General features: G+C 51.0%; 1 protein-coding gene across 1 annotated transcript; it reads right to left on the reverse strand.

Annotated features, from left to right (window-relative positions):
- Nucleotides 1-4,081: 4,081 nt before the first annotated feature.
- On the reverse strand, nt 4,082-21,896 carry SHMT2 (serine hydroxymethyltransferase 2). Its single transcript, XM_077329215.1, has 12 exons — nt 21,744-21,896; nt 18,105-18,296; nt 15,554-15,633; nt 12,765-12,965; nt 12,054-12,135; nt 10,834-10,956; nt 10,368-10,507; nt 8,373-8,538; nt 7,463-7,562; nt 6,529-6,684; nt 4,639-4,746; nt 4,082-4,509 (listed from the first exon to the last, which is right to left on the reverse strand). Exons 1-12 carry the CDS (start codon nt 21,774-21,776, stop codon nt 4,382-4,384), a joined length of 1,509 nt encoding a protein of 502 aa, XP_077185330.1. The 5' UTR covers nt 21,777-21,896; the 3' UTR covers nt 4,082-4,381.
- Nucleotides 21,897-22,541: the final 645 nt, after the last annotated feature.

Here is a 22,541-nt window from a genome sequence, read left to right on the forward strand (position 1 = left end):
TGAAAGCTGCTTTGAGACACAGGAGACATGCTGCATGACCTTGAGCATTATGGTTCTCTCTCAGCCTCACCTCCCTCGCAAGGTGTCTGTTGTGGAGAGAAGAAGGGAAGGTAATTGTAAGCCGCTCTGAGACTCCATTGGGCAGTGGAGGGGAAAAGCAAACCCCCGGTCTCTTCAGCTCTTATGTGCATCAGTGTCTGCATACAGACAAATGTGGAGGTCTCTCTCACTCACACACAAAGCTGCTTTCTATTGAATTAGCCTGTTAGCCCACCAAAGTCAGATCTGGAAGCAGCTCTCTGGGAAAGAGCTATTCACTACCATCCACTGGCGTGTGGAAAAGGTGGGGACTGAACCTGGGACCTTTTGGATGTGAAGCAGAGGTTCTCCCACTGAGAGACAGCTCCTCCATAGCCACAGAAATGAGCAGGGGTTGTCCCTTTCTTGGCAGGAGCAACTGTTCTGCTTCTGTGCTGTTCCCTCACGAGTTGACGGCATATTCCACGGAGGTTTGCAAATTCCCCACTTTCTCCCAGTTGGAGGAAGGGGAAATCTTCGCCTCCAGTCTCTGATCCGGAGAGCTGGGTTTGATTCCCTGCTCCTCCACATGCAGCCAGCTGGGTGACCTTGGGCTGGTCACAGGCCTTAGAACTGTTTTGTCAGCACTCTCTCAGCCCCACAGGGTGTCTCTCAGACACCTCACAGGGTGTCTGTTGTGGGGAGAAGAAGGGGAAGCGATTGTAAGCAGCTTTGGGACTCCTTCGGGCAGTGAAAAGCGGGGCATAAAAAAAAACCAGCTCTTCTTCTGACGCCGAAAGCAGACATCATGAGAAGCTGCATTCAAGAACAGGTCACCCCTCTCTTCGCCCCACCCAGCAAGACGGAAGGGAAGGAGCAGGGAAGAGTGTGCAAAATGCTTCATCCAGGAGCCTTTTAATACTAAAAACTTTTGGGTTGAGTGTGCCGCTTCAAGCAGCCTGCTCTGTCCTTGTCGCTCTTCAACTCCTGCGAAGTTCTCAGGTGGCAAGTCCTTGGAACAAGAAGACAACGGAGGCAGCAGGCATTTTAGCAGGGACTGTTCGGGAGCAAACCCCTTGTGGCACAACTCCAAAAAGCCTTAAGATGCCGTACATCCTCATCCCCCTCCCCTGGAGCTCCAAACATACTGAAATCCTATGGGCATATACCAAACGGCATTATACAGGGAGGATTACCATGGGGATTGCAGGGACACTGCAGGGCACCAAATTCAGCGTCCAGAAAACCTTGCGGGTTGGATCTGCAGGAAGACTTCATGGAAGGAGCCAGCAGAGTGAATTCCTCCTCCAATCAGACCCCAAAATTCCCTTCTGAGAAGCAGGTTAAAAACTGCCTCCTCTGGCGTAAGCCACTAGGTGATTTCAGTTTGAGCCTCCCAAGGGAAGCCAGCTTCCAGGTGGGACCTGGGGATCCCCTGGAATTAGAGCTCATCTCCAGTTTACAGGCATCAGTTTCCCTTGGAGAAAACAAATGTTTTGGACATTGTTGGCCTTGTAACCCACAGAGATCCCTTTCCTCCCTAGCCCCCACCCCTAAATCTCCAGAGGTCTTGTAACCCCCCCATCTCACAGAGGGACCTGGAAGCCTTAGCAACCCCCTCCACACACTTGCATTAGTTTGGTGCTCTGTGTATGATACACTTTGTCTGCAAATCTCTCCCGACGTTCTGAAAGGCTTTTCAGGCCCAACAGCAGGCAGGACAGGAACCATCTGCTCCACCGGCTCCTTCCGTGAACCGTTCTGCCGGATTCATCCCTCGGCGTCCGATCTTAAACAAAAGCCATTAGTTGCCCTTACGGAAGCGCAGGACAGGCGGGGAAGTACGCGAGTCCCGCCTTCTGTCATCCCCAGGGCCCAGAGTGCAGCGGAAGAAGGATCTCTGTCGGTCACAGGCGGGGGTTTCAAAATACTTCCTTTTCTCATTCCCCCCCCCCCGCCCGCCCCTCTGCAAATCCATTAAAAGTCATGCAAAATAAAAACGACAGAATTATTCTAGACGCCAAGGCAAATGCATGCAATTTGCATAATGTATACAAATTGCAACACCGGCGAAATCTTGCGGCGGCGCTGACTGCGTGAGCCCTGCATTGTGAAGCTATCTTGACAGTCCTTCTGCGAGAGCTCTCCCTGACGAAGGCTTTTCTCTAGAGAAAGCTCCATCAATCGAACATTTGACTTATGGCAACTCCTTTTTCTTTTCTTGCCGTCAAGTTACAGGTGACCTATTGCAACCCAACGAGATTTTCAAAGCGAGCGACTTCTGGGGTGGTTTCCATTGCCTGTCTCTAGGTCACGACCCAGGTATTCCTTCGTGGTCTCCCCTCCAAGTGCCAGACAGGGAGAACCCTGCTTAGCTTCTGTGCTCTTATGAGATCGCGCTAGTCTGGGCTGGCCAGGTCCGGGAATGGCCGCTTAAGCAGCTCAGTTACAACAACTGTTTGTTAGTTAGCAAGTAAGGTCTTTCCGGAAGTCCTGGGAACCGAGATTGGCGGTGGCAGCAAAACAATTCTGTCTATTTGGCAAGACAACGGAGATGGATCAGCTTGGGTAGATGATGACAAGGTGCACTTCAATAAGGAGAAGTGCAGAGTTCTACATCTGGATGGGAGAGTCACTTCTAGGTAGCAAAGCGTGCAAATGAGATCTTGGGCTACTTGTGGACTGTTAAGCTAAATATGAGCAGACAGTGTGATGCAGCAGCAAAAGTGGCAAACGCAGTCTTGGGCAGTTTTCTACAAAGACGGCACATCAAAATCGCAAGATGTCCTAGTCCTCTATATGCCGTATTAGTTAGTCCGCACCTGCAGTTTTTGGAGAGCTCACTTCAAAAAGGATGTGGACAAAATTGAGAGGGTACAGAGGAGAGCGGCAAGGATGATCCAAGGCCAGGGGACCAAGCCCTAGGAGGAAAGGCTGAGGGACTTGGGACTGTTCAGCCTGGAGAAGAGGAGATTGAGCAGGGACATGGTGCCTCTCTTTAAGGATCTGAAAGGTTGTCACTTGGAGGAGGGCAGGGAGGGGTTCCTGTTGGCAGCAGAGGGTAGGACTCGCAGTAACGGGTTTGAACTATGTGTGGAAGGGTATCAGGAAAAACCTTTTCACAGTCAGAGTAGTTCAAAAGTGGAATCTGCTGCTAAAGGAGGTGGTGAGTTTCCCTTCTCTGGTGGTCTTCAAGCAGTGGCTGGACAGATACCTATCCTGAATGCTTGAGGCTGATCCTGTATTTGGGGGTGGGGGATTGGACTAGATGGCCAGTCTGGCCCCTTCCAACTCTATGATTCTAAGCGGCAGCTAGACAGATACTTCTGGATGCTTCAGGCTGATCCTGCATTGAGTAGGGGGTTTGACTAGATGGCTTCCATGGGACCTTGCAATTCTAGGATTTTCTGATTCTTACCAAGTGATCATACGATCACTGCTGTAAGTTTCTTCTCTAGCATACGATCATTTGCATTCACCGAGAGAGAAAGGGGCATTCCTGTTTAAACAGAAAGTTGTCGATCGGATTACTTTTTGCAAGATTTCCTTAAAATCACAGGAAGTTGACATTCGCTGCAATTCGGGCCCTGGGAGAAGAACCTGGCAACCGCCCTAGCCGAACTACAATCCGTACAGCCAGGAGCGCTTGCAAGAGAACCAGAACTGTCAGGATCTTTTCAGCTCATTCTCAAGAACATGACTGCAGAATCTTAAGAGGAAGGTCAATCGCGTCGTCCTCACGCACCAAAGGGAAAAAATACAAGGACAAAAGAAAGAACGGAAGACCTCCCAACCCTATGACCGTCAATGAGCACAAAGCTCTCAAAGCACTTTGTGCCTCTAACCGAAATAACCAAACGTACGGTCTTCAGGTGAACAAACTTAGATGCGGTGGTTGCGACCCTAAAGTAATACCTTCGGATCCCTGGCGATATACAAACAGGTGTCTGCATATTGACGCACGTGGGCAAGGGTATGCACACACTCGCTGGCTTGTGGGTTTCCCGGGAGAGACTCGCAGGAAAAAATTCTCAGCCCCGATGCAGTCACAGTGTCGAGGGTATTCGTGGGAGCGGTTTTTAATTTTCATCTCCCGCCTCGCCTAACGGATGGCGCAAATCGTTACAAATTTATCGCGAGTCGGAGACTAGTCCTGCGGTAAACAAACGGAGGTCCATTGTTGCCGTCACCAGAAAATGAGGGCCGGGGAGAGGGTGACAGCAGCATGGCGAGGCGCTCTTCCGGAAGGAGGGCCCTGGCTGGCTGCATCTGAGAAGCAGGGGAAACGGGAAGTCCTGGTGTTTGGCCTCTTGCATGCTCCGCTATGAAGGCACGATGGCTAGTCTCTGCCAGGGCGTCCTTTTCAGCGTTCCTCGAAGCCGGGCATGGGGAAGGCGCGGGCAAAGGTCTCGACACGTCGTCGGAGGTCAGCCAAGCTACTCTGTGTCTCTGGGTCGGCTAGCAAGAAAGCTTTGAAATCTTGGAGCTTGGCTGGTGGGAGGAGGAGAAGAAAAGAGGAGGGTGAGAGGGGCAAATGCAGCGTGGGACGCACAGACACATGCAAGGAAAGCGGTGGCAGTTTCAGCTTTCCACTCTGCCCTAAAAGCACTGGGAGCTTACCAGTTTTCTTTTTGACGTCCAGGCCGATTTGGATCCCTTCGTCTATGAATCCCACCACTTTCTGGAAATCGGCTTCCCGGAAATTCCTGGAGGTCAGCGCAGGAGCCCCTGGGGTGAAAAGGGAGAGAACTGCATTAATGGTGGTGCTAGTGGTGCAGTGGTTCGGAGTGCGGACTTCTAGGTTTGAGCGAGGTTTGATTACATGCTCTCCCACGTGCAGCTAGCTGGGTGACCTTGGGCTCGCCATGGCATTGATGAAGCTGTTCTGACCGAGCAGGAATATCAGGGCTCTCTCAGCCTCACCTCCCTCACAGGGTGTCTGTTGTGGGGAGAGAAAAGGGAAGGCGAATGTCAGCCGCTTTGAGACTCCTTTGGGTAGAGAAAAGTGGCAAATAAGAACCAACTCTTCTTCTTGAGTAATCTCAGGGCTCTCTCAGCCTCACCCACCTCACAGGGTATCTGTGGCAGGGAGAGGAAAGGGAAGCCGACTGTAGGCTGCTTTGAGACTCCTTCGGGTAGAGAAAAGCAGTATATAAAAACAAACTCTTTTTCTTCTTCTTCATTGCTTTTTAGAAGGCCAGTCAGGTGACTCAGCAGGCCTGAAAACACTACAGCCCTCTGCTCTCCTTCCTCTAGCCCAGGGGTGGCCAAACTGTGGCTCTCCAGATCGCCATCGACTACACTGACCGTGAGCCCCGGCCAACATGCTGGAGAGCCACTGTTCGGCCACTCCTGCTGTAGCCTAATGCAACCAAGGGGCTGCCCACACAGGGTTTATCCAGAACAGACAACCCATGCCAAAATAATAGGCCTCCTGGCTCAGAATCCCGATTTGTGTGTTGGATACAGGAGCATCCACCTCGTATTCCTAGGATGTTTGGTTCTGTTGAGAGAACTCACCAGCAAGGGACTGGAGAAAGAGACAAGCGTTCGAGTGGCCCTTCCTACCTCAACTCTCATGCCCCCTCAACATCACGAACTAGAGCACAAGAGGCACAACATGCACACACACTCCTCACCCACCCCCCTACCTTTCAAGAAAACAGGGGAACTCAATGAAGGCAGAACCATCTTCACCTCTCTGGATTCCTTGAAGGAAGGGCAGGCTCCGTTCCTTTCAACACTAGGAGCTCATCGATGTATATACAATCCTGAGCAGCAGAGCATTTCTAGAGATTCTATTTGGCACCGAGAACTAAAAGGGCCAACTTAGCCACCCCGCAATGTAATTTTCTGTTCATTATCTTTCAGAACAGTTCCTGGGGAGTAGGGGGTCAGGTGCTTGTTTAACAGGGGCACGAAACAAGGTTTTCCTGAGGGTCGCAAAGTAAGGCATTTGAGCAAGATGTAGAAAGTCGTATCCATGGTTTGCAGGCCAAGAGGGGAAGGGAGAGTGGGATAAATACGGACTAGACAGGCAGATTCTGTAGACCAGGGGTAGTCAAACTGCGGCCCTCCAGATGTCCATGGACTACAATTCCCAGGAATGCTGGCAGGGGCTCCTGGGAACTGTAGTCCATGGACATCTGGAGGGCCGCAGTTTGATTACCCCTGCTGTAGACCATAGACCAGGAGTGGCTGAATGGTGGATCTCCAGATGCCCATGGACTACAATTCCCATGAGGCCTGTCCAGTACCATGCTCGCAGGGGCTCCTGGGAATTGTAGTCCGTGGACATCTGGAGAACCACAGTTTGGCCACCCCTGCTACTGCACACCTACCTCCCAAGCTCCATACCTTTCCCCTCTTTCCATTCTTCAGCAACCCCGGGCAAAAAATAAAGTCTCTAAAAATCCAGATGTTTGGGAGAAAATTCTGGATTTCCCAAATGCCATGTGGTGAATGCCTGTCCAGCCCCCCTCAATGGTTCTTCAGCTTCCTTGAACTTACCAAGCCGCAAGCCCCCAGGTGTTAATGCACTCTTGTCTCCGGGACAGGTGTTCTTGTTTGCCGTTATGGACACCAGCTCCAGCACCCGCTCGGCCCGGGCCCCGTCAATGCCTTTGGGTCGCAGGTCCACAAGCACCAAGTGGTTGTCTGTGCCCCCTAAGTAAAGGGGAGAGAAACAGAATCCTTAATGACAGCAGCCATCCTTGCTTCAGGATATCCTAAAGCAGGGGTAGTCAACCTGTGGTCCTCCAGATGTTCATGGACTACAATTCCCACGAGCCCCTGCCAAGCAAACGTTGGTAGGGGCCCGTGGGAATTGTAGCCCATGAACATCTGGAGGACCACAGGTTGACTACCCCTGTCCTAAAGGAGCATACCGGAAACTACAATAGGAATTATTAATTACTGACTCAGATGGCCCAGCCTAGCCTGAGTCTGTTACATCTTGGAAGCTAAGCAGGGTCAGCCCTGGTTAGTACTTGGATGGGAGACCAACAAGTCTGACCAGGGTCTCTACACAGAGGCAGGCAATGGCAAACCAACTCTTCAACTTCCTTGATCTTGCCTTGAAAAGTCCCTTTTTTGTGGGGGGAGGGGAATGCTTCTGGCCCCAGTCCCCTGGCAGCCATTGTGTGGCTGGCCAAGTACATTGTGGCAGCTGTTCTGTGGTGGCACCCACTCAGTGTTCCCAAAACTCCAGAAATGCCCACAGGCTCCACAAGGTTTGGTGCCCCAGCTCTAAGCCAATGGCTCGGTTCCGAAGAAAAGAGCGTCACACGTTCCTAAGGCTAAGACAGAGTGCCGAAAAGCACAGTCTGAGGATCACATGGCACATGAAAGCAGGGGAGGTGGTACACACTGGCCAAAAACAACACTGTTTGACTCTCCAAGCGGTACATTCTGGCTCGGAGACAAGACCGAACCCTCAGGGTACCTGAGACCAGGGTGTAGCCCCGCTGCAGCAGTGCCTCGGCCATGGCTTTCGCATTCTTCAGCACCTGCTGGCAATACTCCCGGAACATGGGCGAGCTGGCCTGCGACAGAAGACAAGAGGTCAGCGGGGCCCGAAAACCCCAAAACGGCAACAGAAGTTCCTATTGTTTGATCCTATCACAGAGAGGCACGGCTAGAACCCAGCATGCTCCACTCCTGCCCCAAAGCTATGCTTTGTTGGCTAAAGCCCCAGGTGGGGGAAAGTGAGAGAGAGAGCTACTGGCCCAAGGTCACCAGCTGAGCTTCCATGGCACAGGAGGGATTCAAACCCGGGTCTCCAGAACCTAGTCTAGCGCTCAGATGAAAGCACCATGCTGGCTTTTTGGTTTCATGGGGCTTGACAATAAATCATGAAGTTTATAATGCTGACACTATTTGATAGGTCAACTGACCTGCATGCTCCAACTCAAAATGGGCCTTTGGTTGCCCCAGCACTGCAAGCAAATATGGGCTGGAAGCCTTTGCAGGATTCAGGACCAGGGGAGGCAGAACAGAGGTCAAAAACTGTAGGCCGTGCAGAACGGGGCCCAGAAAACCAGGCAGCTTCTCAAGGGAGAGACAGAGCACAAGGGTGTGGCGCAAAGCTATTGTTCTGGGCGGAGTCTTGACTAGCCAATCACTAGGCTGTTCTCACTTCCTGCTGCAGGGGTTGCTGGGAGTTTGGGGAATGGAGGCCAATGAGATCTCCCAGGGACTGCTGGGAGATTGAAAGGAGACCATTGCAATCTAGCTAACATTCATTCCAGTGAATGAGGCAAGGCATTGGAGAGGAACTGGTCTCCATGGGCTTTCATTCAAAAACTAGGCACTTTCCCTCCCTACACACAAACTCTCCCCCCCCCTTTTTTTACCTGCTTCAGGGCCACGGCAACAGCCGCAATAGCATGGTTGTGAGGCCCCCCCTGCAGTGATGGGAACACAGCAAAGTTGATCCTCTCCTCCAGATTGTAGGGGATCTCCTTGCCCGTCTTCTTGTCCACAGAACGGACGCCTTTGCGGTAGAAGATCAACCCAGACCTGTGGGCGAGGAGGGGGCAAAAGGGTCAACATTCAGGATCGATCACCACAACTGCTCTCCAGTCCTCACACACACACACACAGTCTCAAGGATCCAACGTCACTGCAAGTTCACATTTTCCCCCACCTTGGGGTATTGACTCCTGCCAAGCCAACTCGCACCTAAGCTGAGCCCTAACAACAGGGTTGGTTGCAAGCCACATTTCTGTAAGAGGCCAGAGAAAACTCAGCATGCAGAACCTGTGGCCGTATAGAGGACTTTCACATCTCCTGAGCAGCTACAGAGGGAGGAACGGTCAGCTCTCTTCCAATGTACATTGAACCCTGTGCAACACCCTGTCCCCTCTATAAACCTTGGCTCCACCCGGGCTTTGGTCCAGCCCAGAATCCCTCATAATATGAACCAGCCTTTCTCAACATTTTTTACCATTGAGAAACCCCAGAAGTGGCAGGATCGTGCAGAATAAGGTTGGGAAGCAGAGCTGTGGGCACGCCCACCCGGGGCCCCTCCCCGCACCACCCCCTCACTGGTCACTTTGGGAGAGGAGTGGGTCAAAATGGTCATGTCACGATTAAGCTTTCTAAAAAGATATAAATCTAAAAAGATATAAATTAACTCCCACCCATTCGGGAAAACCTTCCAGAGCCATCAAGAAATCTCAGGGTCTCACGAAACCCTGTAATATGCAAAGGGAAATCACTCCATTTATTGCTACTTGTACCTGTATTTATTTTTAGCTGCACTAGGCACATAGGAATTAAACAAAGCTCTAGAGCCTCTTGTGGCGCAGAGTGGTAAAGCAGCAGAAATGCTGTCTGAAGCTGTCTGCCCATGAGGCTGGGAGTTCGATCCCAGCAGCCGGCTCAAGGTTGACTCAGCCTTCCATCCTTCCGAGGTTGGTAAAATGAGTACCCAGCATGCTGGGGGGTAAAACGGTAATGTCTGGGGAAGGCACTGGCAAACCACCCCGTATTGAGTCTGCCATGAAAACGCTGAAGGGCGTCACCCCAAAGGTCAGACATGACCCAGTGCTTGCACAGGGGATATCTTAACCTTTTACTGAATGGGACTGAAAGTACAGACGGACATAAGAAACAAGCCTTTCCTGAATCAGACACTCAGTTCCTCCCCAGAGTTTGAGTTCAGTGGCACTTGGAAGACCAACAAAGTCCCAAGACCTTCTGCCTGCCAAGTTGAGGCTCCATCACCTTGCCACGGACCTGCCCCAAAGGAAGCCATGAGGACAAGTTTACTCCTCTGGAGAATAAGGAATTGGGACCTCACGAGGCTTTCGGGCTCTATGGGCTGGACAGGGAGCTACAGGAAAAGGAGCAGGTCGGGTGGGAACCTGCCTGGTCCATTCTCCTCCCTTCAGCTGGGTCCCCCAGGGTGGTAAGGCAGCAGAAATGCTGTCTGAAGCAGTCTGCCCATGAGGATGGGAGTTCAATCCCAACAGCCGGCTCAAGGTTGACTCAGCCTTCCATCCTTCCGAGGTCGGTAAAATGAGTACCCAGCTTGCTGGGGGGGAAACGGTAATGACTGGGGAAGGCACTGGCAAACCACCCCGTATTGAGTCTGCCATGAAAACGCTAGAGGGCGCCACCCCAAGGGTCAGGCATGACTCGGTGCTTGAGCAGGGGATACCTTTACCTTATGGGAGAGAGGTGGTTTAGAAATATAATAATAATGATGATAAAGAAGAGTTGTTTTTATACGCCACTTTTTACTACTTGAAGGAATCTCAAAGCAGCTTACGATCACCTTCCCTTCCTTTCCCTACAACAGACACCCTGAGCGAGCTCTTCCCTGCTGTCCTGGCCAAACTCACCTGGCCCCACGCAATGTCTTGTGGGTTGTGCTGGTCACCAAGTCTGCGTAGTCAAAGGGCGAAGGGATGACTTTGGCGGCCACCAAACCGCTGATGTGGGCCATGTCAGCCAGCATGTAGGCCTTCACCTCCTCACACACCTGGCAGGGAAGGTAAGGTTTATTCGTTGTTCATGCTGCTATGCCCACAAGTCTCTCGCAGAGGGCTGGGGGAAACGGCACTCTCGTTCCAAGGGCAGGGCGGGGCAGCTGAAGGCCCGGTTTACCTCCCCCCCTTTCAGAAACATCCTCCCTTTGTTAAAAGAAAACAGGCCCAGCCTAGGAACGCCAGCGGGTTCCATTTGCACAGAATGTCGCGAAGTTTTGTCCTTGAGTCTGAATTTCCACAGAACAGAGGCTGGACCTCCTTTCTGCTTGTTTGACTGAATAGCTGCCCGTCCCCCCCACCCACCGCCCGCAAGGGGTACCTTCTTGATGCGGGGATAGTCGATGAGGCGGGCGTAGGCACTGGTGCCGGCGATAATAAGACGCGGGCGGAAGAGGCGGGCCGTTACTTCCAGCTGGTCATAATCGATCAGTCCCGTTGCTGGCTGCGGGGAAAGGGGGAAATGGGTCAGGGGACGGGATGGCCGGCAGCACGGCCTCCTCCCCGTCCCACAAATGCAAGCAGACTCACACACGCCAACACATGGGTGTAGAACTGGGGCTGTAAGAACCCTGCTGGATCCAAGCCATGGTTCATCCAGTCCAGCATGTTATCTCATACAATGGCCTCTGGAGGGGCAATAATGGGGCATAGAGGCCAAGGCTGACACCAGAGTTGCCTCCTGGCACTGGCACTCAGAGGTTGACTGCCTCGGAATGTGGAGGTTCTGTTCAATGAGGTTAGTGTTAGTCTTTGCAGCCAGCCGTGCCCACAGGCACCGCCTTTGTGCTTCTTTTGGGTTGCTTCTGAGAACGGGGAGCAAACAGCCAAGTAAATTGTATCGAAGACGAAAAAGAGTTGGTTTTTATACTCCACTTTTCACAGCCCGAAGGTGTCTCAAAGCGGCTTCCGATCACCTTCGCTTCCTCTCCCCACAACAGACCCCTTGTGAGGGTGGTAGGGCTAAGAGAGCTCTGACAGGACTGCTGTGAGTACAGCTCTATCTAGGCTGTGACCAGCCCAAGGTCACTCAGCTGGCTGCACGGGGAGGAGTGGGGAATCGCTAGATTAGAGCCTCATAACCACACCACCACGCTGGCTCCTGCCTGACATCAGCCCAGTATTTAACAAACATCACTTTTGCAAGTGTAAATTTAGCCATGCTTCCATGTGAGTTCAGTCAGTTGTGGCAGAAACAGACAAGGAGCCCTGTGGCACCTCGGAAACTAACACTGCAACAGCATTTTTGGACTAGGCTGCATCTGAAGAAGTGAATTCTATGTCTTTGCTGGAATAAAACTGTGTTAAGTCTTTTCAGATGTCACAAGGCTCCTATTTCATTAGCCCAAATGCTGGTGCCCCAACTCCACAGCAACACTGTGCACATGAACACCAAGGGGAAAAGCCAAGAGATGCAAAGCCGTCCGATCAGCTCTTGGGTTTCGACGGCTCAGACTTCCTTGGCTCTCAGGAAACAAGCAAAGACAGGGACAATCGCGGGTTCGAGACACTCAAATTCGCATGCTATTTCCGTTCACTCACATTGAGCTTGTAGGGCATGGATTCAAAGAAAATGGACGTGGCCGAGATGCGCTTGATATCCGACATGTACCCATGCGTCAGGCTGGCAGGAAGAGGGAAAGACATGTGGTCAGGGTGGAACAAGACCGGTGCCTCAGTCATTGCAAATTCTGCCCGAGGAACCTGCCCAACAGCTGCAGTCATCCCACCTTCTGAGGCTTGTGACAACTAGGGGTGCCAACCTCCAGGTGGGGACTGGAGATCTCCAGACAACAAACAATGACTGACCCAGGAAGGCAAAGTTCCTTCTGGCATTTCACAGAAGAACCACACATGGTCTGGCCTGAACGTCACGGGCTGAAAAATCTGCTTTCCATCTTTCTAAATTTAATATCCAGCCTGATGTAGAGTTCGGCGTTGCGTGGACTTTGCTCGTGTTTTTAAATCTGTTTTCTGCCGTGGAGCCTGAGGGGATTGTCTTCCTCAGTTAACAAAACAAGCAACCCTCTTCCCTCTTCTTCCCGCCCCTCGGCCTGGGCCATTTATTTTAACTTCTCCATCCCCTCAACCTTAGCTAGTCTCATCAGCCTCCCATCCTGCTTGTTACTATGGTGTTTTCCCTCCCTCTTTCCCCCCCCCTCAAATATTCCAGCCAGAGGGCAGCTCTCCCTGTACTCTATTCTCTATTCTGTAATGTTTCCTTTGGCTTCCCTCACCCTAACCAGTACATACTGGCCTCCGTCGGGCAAGTCCAGGCCCATAAGGCGCTCGTGGGGCTGCAGCAGGGCTGTGTACGCCGCGAAGTTGGCCGGGGACCCAGAGTAGGGCTGGACGTTCACTCCCCAGCGCTCGGGATCGAGGTCGAAAGCCTCCAGGGCACGCCGTTCGCACAGCAGTTCGATGCGGTCCACCACCTCAGCACCACCATAATACCTGTGACACAGGAGAAGCATTCAAGGATGACCCCCCCAGCTACTGCAGTGCCTGGATAATCTCTGAGCCCGGGAAAGAGAGAATCAGATACTTCAAGCCCCACCCCACATTCAATTTTTCCCTCCCTGAGGTGGCCAAACGGCGGCTCTCCAGGTGTCCAGGGACTACAACTCCCATGAGCCCCTGCCAGCACATGCTGGCAGGGGCTCATGGGAGTTGTAGTCCCTGGACATCTGGAGGGACGAAGTTTGGCCACCTTTGGTCCATACCATAACAGAGGTCACAGGTCATCCCCGAACAAGAGTCTCCTACCACCCCTTGTCTAAGACTTCAAAAATTACTTTTCTTTTGCCTCATCTTCATTACCGTGTCATTTCCCCAAAGGTTCTTTTTCTGGAGATCCCTCTATTCCTGACTAACTGACAGCCAGTGAAAATGGGTCTTCTTTGGCCTAACTGCTGCTAAGAGAAAGGCCTTGTCCAATAATCCAATGGATTGAGGGCCTCACATCTCTACGGTATATAAACAGAAGAAGAACCTCTCTCTGACCTCTCTCTGGGAGCCTTAGCAAAGTTACCGTTCCTGTTATATTGTTGTTGTCTGAGACCATTTAAATTGTGCTATTCAGAACCACTGTTAGATTATTGTTGATGTACTGACTACATTGTATGTTAGGTCATTCCGTGTATCTCCCTCATCATGTTATATATAAACTGCCCCGATCTGTATAAAAGGGCGGTATAAAAATCCAATAAAATAAATAAGAGTTGGTTCTTATATGCTGCTTTTCTCTACCAGGAGGAGTCTCGAAGCGGCTTACAGTCGCCTTCCCTTTCCTCTCCCCACAACAGACACCCTGTGAGGTGGGTGAGCCTGAGAGAGCCCTGATATCACTGCTCGGTCAGAACAGCTTTATCAGTGCTGTGACAAGCCCAAGGTCACCCACCTGGCTGCATGTGGGGGAGGAGCACGGAATCAAGCCCAGATTAGAAGCCGATGCTCCTAACCACTACACCAAGCTGCCCAGGGACCTGATCCTAGTCTCCTCTCCCGCAATCGTTAGAAACCAGCTGAAGATTTGATTAGTTCTTCTGCCTACCAGTCCTTCTAAATTATTATTTTTCACTCGGGGTTTTCATCCATTTTGTGTATTTTATTGTTTACACTGTAAGCCACCTTGAGTTCCTATGGGGTAGAAAGGCAGCTAATAAATGCTTTTAAATAAATGAATGAACAAATAAAATCTAAGTCAACGTCACATTTTTCTGCCCCTGCCACCCACCCGCTGTCCTCCTTATCTTCTTCTCTGGCCTCTTTCATTTATCGTTCATTAGAAATAATTGTGCATTGTCTTTCCCAGCACAGCGGCCCAGGGGAGCTCACGGGAATTAGCAAAACACACAAAGACATAAAGATAAGGTGTCTGGCAATTAAATAGGTAAAACACCATTAATTCCATGGAGAGAACAACCACCCCAACGGAACTAGACAAGCCGCTAAAGCACAACTTGGGGGGGGGGCGCGAGGGGAGCACGTCTCAACAACACTGTCTTAACAAACTCTTTTAAATGAAACTGAGGGGGCTCCACTGAGGTGCCCTAGAATGAGCCATCATTTTACAGCCATGGTTAGTGCAAAGTAAGGTTCCCTCAAAAACAACACGTTTTTTTATTACACACACCCCGTTGCCAACAACGGCCAACGCAAAACGGGCTTCCCTCATCACCGTGGTTTGTGAATCCACTTCAAACCACGGTTGTGCTCTGTGGTTTATATTATTATTAATATACCACCCCTCAAATGGCGGGTTACAGAATTAAAAAAAAATAATATAATAAAATTTCCATTAAAAACCCAATTAAAATCACGAATTGCATTAATGCAATCACAAGTATGGTGGCAAAATAACCCAAACAAGCCCTCTCCCCTACCCCGCCGGGGCAACAGGGTAGCATAGAGTTATGCCCTTCTAAACTTGCTGAGAACTTGTAAACTAGTGCTCTGTTACGCTACTACTCAGTTCTCTTAATCCACTTTTGTGCATCACCATGCCAACCGACTAAGTCATTTCTGCTACCCACGCCACCACCCAGTTTAGTGTAGTGGTTAGGAGTGCGGACTTCTAATCTGGCATGCCAGGTTCGATTCTGCGCTCCCCCACATAAAGCCAGCTGGGTGACCTTGGGCTCACCACAGCACTGAGAAAACTGTTCTGACCCAGCAGTGATATCAGCACTCTCTCAGCCTCACCCACCCCACAGGGTGTCTGTTGTGGGGAGAGGAATGGGAAGGCAGTGATATCAGGGCTCTCTCAGCCTCACCCACCCCACAGGGTGTCTGTTGGGGGGAGAGGAAAGGGAAGGTGATTGTAAGCCACTTTGAGACTCCTTCAGGTAGGGAAAAGCGGCATATAGGAACCAACTCTTCTTCTTGAGTAATATCAGGGCTCTCTCAGCCCCACCTCCTCACAGGGTGTCTGTTGTGGGGAGAGGAAAGGGAAGGTGATTGGAAGCCGCTTTGAGCCCCCTTTGGGTAGGGAAAAGCGGCATATAAGAACCAACTCTTCTTCTTCTTCTTCTTCTTCTTACCTTTTGCCAGGATAGCCCTCCGAATACTTGTTGTTCAGGCAGGAGCCCAGGGCCTCCAGGGCAGCTCGGCTGCAGAAATTCTGAGGTTGCAGAGAACAAAGGAAATCAGTGCGACAGGTGGAAGCGCCCAATGGCTTAATGTGATCCAAACAAGGCTGAGGTGACCAAAAGTGAACTAACATCTCCATCTCCTTCTCCAGTACAGTGCAACCAGGGGTGAAAGGGAGCAGTAAAGATTATTGATAAGGAAATGGCCAAAGGGTACATCCCATCTTCGGCTTTGAGCCTCGCCACAGTTGCTTTATCTCACATTGGATAATGCACTTTCAGTGCACTTTAGCAATTGTCTGCAACTAGGTCATTAAAGTGCATTAGAAGCACATTGAAAGTGCCTTATCCGATGGGTGTGAAAGCAGTGCAAGGGACACAGTACTTCCGCCCCTCCTACAACTAATATAAATTCCAACATCCTCTCCGCTGGTTAGCCTGCTGTAAAAGAACTGTGAAGCCCTGCAGACCACATGGCCACACTTTGAGTGATCACAAGAGGAAGGAGAGAGGGGAAGAGCATGCTGGCCAGTCACCAAGTGGCCTGCTTCCTGCATTGAGCAGGGGATAAGACTAGATGGCCTGTCTGGCCCCTCCCAACTCTATGATTCTAGGATTCTAAGCAGTGGCTGGACAGATACTTCTCCTGGATGCTTTGAGCTGATCCTGCATTGAACAGGGGGAGGGACTAGATGGCCTGTCTGGCCCTTCCCAACTCTATGGTTCTAAGCAGCGTTTGGACAGATCCTTACCCTGGATGCTTTAGTCTGATCCTGCATTGGGCAGGGGATTGGACCAGATAGCCTCTATGGCTCCTTCCAAATCTATGGTTCTATAAATGCATGCAGATAAGTATTACTGAATATACACTCCCTTCCCCATGATGAGCCACTGATCACAGGGAAGGAGCATATGGGGGGGGGGGATGCTTCCTCTGCACATTCATGTAATGCAGAGGACTTGGCGATCAAAAGAAGGAAGGGCCATTCTCCCTTCCTGCACAATCAGTTTTCACGTGGAGAGGTCATCGGCACAGGGCAACGCTGTTTGCCATTCCAGCCACCCCACTGTTCCATATACAAGACCACATCTGTATCCCCTGTTTTAACCACCACTCCCTGGTTCTGTACAGAGAACTACCCTTAGGGCATTTTAACCCATTCCCTTTGTTGCTCAAAGAGTTAAGCAAGGAGGGGGGGGAGCGCCATCGCTGTCTTGCCTCCTAATATTCTGAAATATGTTCGTGGCTCCAAGGAGTATTACACAATATTTAATTGGGATGTTTCAAGAAGTATTTTGTATTGATTTCCCAAAATGCATACGTAGCTAATTGCTTAGATTAGCTCATATTCATTTTTTTTTATTAAAAGCAGTAAACGACAACATGAATCATTAAGCTTCGCAGGCAATAAAACTTAAGGGGGAAATCAGTTCAGCAGTCCAGTTCAAATACAACATCTTACGTTGTTCTCGATTACATACAATGGCAGGGAACGCTATTCCTCCGTGGGACAGGAGAATCCAGCTGCAAGGCCACGGCGAGTGTAAAAGCAGCCATGCTTCTGGGCCATGAAGGCAGTATTGGTCTTTTCTGTGGCAGCGGCTCTCAGACGGAGAAGGAACTTTGCCGACATGAATGGAACCCCAAACCTAATAGTGGCAAACATGGACCCGCCCACAAAGCCACGGCCCCTCCCAAATCTCACCACTATTCATATCTCCATATCAAAAACCAAAGAAACAATCCCCTAAACAGGAAAAACTGGTCACTTGGTTGCAATCTTTTCTTGGATGCTTTAGGATGCTTAGGGCTGATCCTGCGTTGAGCAGGGGGTTGGACCACATGGCCACACTTTGAGTGATCACAAGAGGAAGGAGAGAGGGGAAGAGCATGCTGGCCAGTCACCAAGTGGCCTGCTTCCTGCATTGAGCAGGGGATAAGACTAGATTGCCTGTCTGGCCCCTCCCAACTCTATGATTCTAGGATTCTATAATCTGCCAAATTTTTATAAGTATACCCTTCCCACATATTTTGCGATCCATGCAACAGACATGTAAGGTAGGCCAGTCCTGCAAAACAAGGCGGGAGAGGAGGGAGGCTAAAATCAGTGGCTTGGAGTTTATGGCTAAGGCAGGACTTGAATCAGGAACTTGCCAACTTTTGCTCCTTCGCTTCTGTCTTACAACCTGCTTTCCCTCTTGCTCCGGCAGATGCTGAACATACAGGATTTCAGCAAGTACTTAAGGGGAGGGGCCGTAGCTCAGTGACAGAGCTTCGGTTGGACAATCCAAATGTCCCAACTGCAATTCCTGGCATTTCGACTAAAAAAGCCAGGAGGTGATGCCAAGGTCCTTTGTCACTCTGGAGAAATGCTGCCAGTCAGAGCAAGCAACACTGACCTTGACAGGGTAAAGGTCTGACTCAGTAAAAGGCAGCATTTGAAAGGTCACATACCTCCACGACAGGGCTAAGGCCCAGCCGGCCACCATCCCCGATACTCACCTCGGAGGCGATAAGTTCCAGTCCCCGGCATTGCCGATCCTTCTCCTGCTGCACCAGCACCCACATCTCAGGATCGCTCTCTGCCAAGCTCTCTTGCCCCGTCCATGCCGGAGCATCCTTGGCTGATGCGGGGGCTGCTTTGCTGTGCTGGGCCCGCAAACTGACCCCGGCCTGGCAACATCTTCTCAGGGGCTAGCCACGTTAAAAAAAAATAGCATAGTTACAACACAGCCTGGCCAAGACATTGGGGTACCATAGGCAGAAAATCCACCCTTTTTGCACAATAGTAAACACAAGAGTACTTCAAGCATCAGCATCAATGGGGAGGGGGGGGGGAAATCTGTAAACTGACTGCAAGATTGGGATGCCAGCTTCCAGGTGGGACCTGGTGATCCCCTGGATTTACAGCTCATCTCCAAACTACAGAGATTAGTTCCTCTGGAGAAAATGGCTGCCTTGGAGGGTGAATGAACTCTATGGCGTTGTAACGCTGTCCTCCCCAGGCTTAGTCCCCAAATCTCCAGGAGATGGCAAGCCCCTCCTCACCTGCAGCCATGAAAACCCTTTCGGCACCCAAACAGAAGCCCTGATCATGAGCTTTAGTGAATGTGTGTCCAACCATATAACAGGGTTCACCTGATTTTTGTTTAACTGTGTTCTGCATAGTTATGTTCCATTCGATGTGTGTGTAGCTGAACATATGACTGAAATCCGAAGTCACAGCTTACATACACTGGCTCTTTCTTGCAAACAGATGCACATACCCGCAGGAAGTGTGCAATTTTACTGACACATGTGAACAGAGTTACAGGAATGAGAAAACCTGGTATAGGGTCACCCTAAACCAGAAGTGGCTTCAGGCTCCTGACATACGCATTACACAAAAACAGAGAGAAACAGACCTATCCAATGGCAATATAATAAATATATTCATAAAAGAAAGAAAAGTGTCAATTTTTTGTCTCTTTAGACAAAGTGTCTCTTTATTCTGTAGGACTTCTGTCAAAACGGAATCCAGGTAATATCCGTTTTCAGTGAGATTATTTCATCAGTGACAAGTCTGAGTCTTCAGTATTTTTATCAATTTTATAAGTATTGAGAATTTAAATCTTATATGTAATAATTATAATATAATACCCCATACCTATGTGAGCCGATGACCAGTATTATATTATTAAAGGTAAAGGCATCCCCTGTGCAAGCACCGGGACATGTCTGACCCTTGGGGTGACGCCCTCTAGCGTTTTCATGGCAGACTCAATACAGGGTGGTTTGCCAGGGCCTTCCCCAGTCACTACCGTTTACCCCCCAGCAAGCTGGGTACTCATTTTACCGACCTCGGAAGGATGGAAGGCTGAGTCAACCTTGAGCCGGCTGCTGGGATTGAACTCCCAGCCTCATGGGCAGAGTTTTCAGGCTGCATGTCTGCTGCCTTACCACTCTGCGCCACAAGAGGCTTTATTATATTATTATATATAAGGTTTAAATTCTCCTTAAAAAATTGATAAAAATAAGAGAGACTCAGAGGACTTGTCACTGATGAAAGAATCTCACTGGTCTGTTTCTCTCTGTTTGGCTTAATTATTAGACTGTCCTTCTTACACACATTCCACACCCTGGCTGTTGGGGAGTTTTGTCTTTGGTTTGCGTTTACGGTTCTGCTGCTGGCCGAACCAAGCCCTCCCGCAGTCCACAGGCACGCACAGGATTTAAAGTTCCAGCCTTCCGCAAGGCGACCGTTCCCCTCCCTGCGTCATTAATAGCAGTGTTGCCGATAAAAGTCATAAAAAGCAATAAAAAAATCACCATGCCAGGCAGGCAGCAAAAATAGCAACGCCCGTCTAGAAGTTTAAAGCAGCTGCTTTCCAAGTAGCCCCCAATGGATATGCAGGAGAGCATTTGCCATCTGCATAGAATTACACCAGCGGAGCTGGAGGGGAGGGGGGGATCTTGCCACGTCAATGTCAGAGAAAGCAGCAGGATGAGAAAAATAAGGAGGGGGGTGGAACAGGACAGCCAAGTTCAAGGCCTGCTGGAACAGAGGGGCTTTGTGCTGTGTGCGGGCAAGCCGACTTCATTCATGCAGAATAGCCACGGCATCAACTCCTGACGCTCGTGCTGAGCTGGCAAGTTTGGCTCGGAAAGGAAACAGGAAAAGTTTGGCTGGGACGAAGTTTGCCAGTTTTCTGTCTTGAGAAGTTTAGGTCTGCTCAGCAGTAGGTTGATGGCCATGGGGGGGGGGGGAGAGGAGAGAACTCTGTTACTCTCTTTCATCTCCTTTGTTAGAAAGGGGACTATCACCAAAATCTCTTTTGCATGTTCTCTCCTCTCCCCGGATGATGTAACCCGGCCCCCTCAGTTGCATCAGCGAGGAGAGAGCGCGGAGGAACGCCGCCAAATTTGCCCCAAACCCGAAGACGCAGGTCTCGGCCCGGCCAAAGAATCCGCTCCCTCTCCCAACTGCAGGATTAGACACAAAACAAGCACACACTGGTCCCCCCCCACACACACACAGGCAAGCCCTTGTTTCCAAATCCGAGGAGGGTGGGATGTGAACTGAGCTGACCTGTCCCCGCTTTTTAAAAACCTTAACCCGGTTGCCTAATCCAGATAACCCATCCGGCCAATTGGAAAGCAGGTCCCGAGGGGCGGATGCTTTTATTGACCAGGTGCAAGAGTTCAAACGGTGGATTATCATTCAATACAGCCGGTGCCAAAGAGAGAGAGACTTTGGCAAAGGTGATAAAGCCAAGCCAAGTATATGATTTTCTTTCTTTCTTTCTTTCTTTCTTTCTTTCTTTCTTTCTTTCTTTCTTTCTTTCTTTCTTTCTTCCTTTCTTTCTTCCTTTCTTCCTTTCTTCCTTCCTTTCTTTCCCAACTTCCAGGGCCTCTTCTGGAGTGCCCATCCTCCCCCCCACAAAAAACCAACAACAACCCTGCAGGGTCAGATAGGGCAGCCCAGCGAGCGACAACAGCTTCCCAAAGGAGCCCATCAACCACAGGCTGGCGTTTCCCGCAGATAAGAGACTCTCAAGCCTTGAGCGGGGGAGATAACTTCTCGGGCCGCCTCCAAGAAGCGACTAGCCGGAATTAAACGACAACGGAGCGGCGGGATCCCCAAGATCCTTCAGCGATCTGCAACTATCACCCCGGACAGGCATCAAACGCCTGTCCTCCCTCCAGCTGCTCGCGCGTGGTTGAAGTTGCACAACTTCACGCTCCCGTTGGGAAGCATCTGCTCGACGGCGGAGAAACTTTGCGTTTGGGCTTTTCCGGCACAGAGAGAACTTGCTAGTCGGGACTGGGACTCGCCAAGGCGAGTCGCAGGCCTCGCTGCTCCTATTCAGCGGAGAGGGGGGAACAGGAGGAGGGCTGCAATCCTCCGTGGTCCTTGGCGGGAGAAAACCAGCTCGCCCACCCAGCAGGACAACCCCTCCCCGATGCAAATAGCTCGGGGGCTTCAAGATCCCCCCCCCCCGTCCCCTCCCATAAGAGCCACGCGTGCCCTCCGGACCCAGCTTGGGTGTGCAAAGGAGGCGGGCCGCTCCAAAAGCCCCTCTCCCCCCACAACCACCCACCCACCAGCGCCTTGCCTTCGTGCAATGCAAAGCAAGCTGCGGGTCGCGACTGCCGCCTTACCTTGGCCAGGTGTCTCCAGGGGAAAGGCGGCATCGCAGCCTCGGGCAGGAGGCGAGCGGGACGGTCCCTTGGCGAGCTCTCGCCCAGCGCGCCTGGCGTCCCGGGAAGGGAAAGCCGCGAGGGAGGCGGACGGGGGCCGGAGGAAGGGAAACACGTGGCGCTGCCTCCGCCACTGCCTGTTACTACCGGGGGCAAAAGGCATCACGGGAGATGTAGTTTGGCCGCGGCGCCGCTTGCTCGGATCTCTGAACGCGGGCGCACGTGTGTGTGGGAGAGAGGGAGAGAGAACACGCATTATGAGTCAGAAATTGGCGACGCTTCTGTGCAGCAAGGGCGATTTGGACACTGGTTTCAATAAGGCCGCAACTAAATCGGGTTTTTGAAATCGGTTGCCTGCCCAGACTGAGAGTCATGGATTGCTATGTTCTTCTCTGATCAGGCTTTAGCTTGGGAAGTAGCAGGTTAAAATTCAACAGGTGTGGCTTCGTTGGGTTTCAGAGTTGAGGGAGACGGGACCGGTTTGATTTCTTCCAGGGACTGTTAAAGGGATAGGAGTCCTGCCAGAGAGGGAAATCACCAAAGAAGAAGAGTTGGTTCTTATATGCCGCTTTGCTCTACCAGAAGGAGGCTCAAAGTGGCTTACAATCGCCTTCCCTTTCCTCTACCCACATCAGACATCCTGTGAGGGAGGTGAGGCTGAGAGAGCCCTGATATTACTGAAGAATAAGAAGAGATGGTTCTTATATGTCGCTCTTCTCTACCCAAAGGAGTCTCAAAGTGGCTTCCAATCGCCTTCCC

Source organism: Paroedura picta, chromosome 3, assembly GCF_049243985.1.
Source record: "Paroedura picta isolate Pp20150507F chromosome 3, Ppicta_v3.0, whole genome shotgun sequence".
In the NCBI taxonomy this organism is placed as follows: Eukaryota; Metazoa; Chordata; class Lepidosauria; order Squamata; family Gekkonidae; genus Paroedura; species Paroedura picta.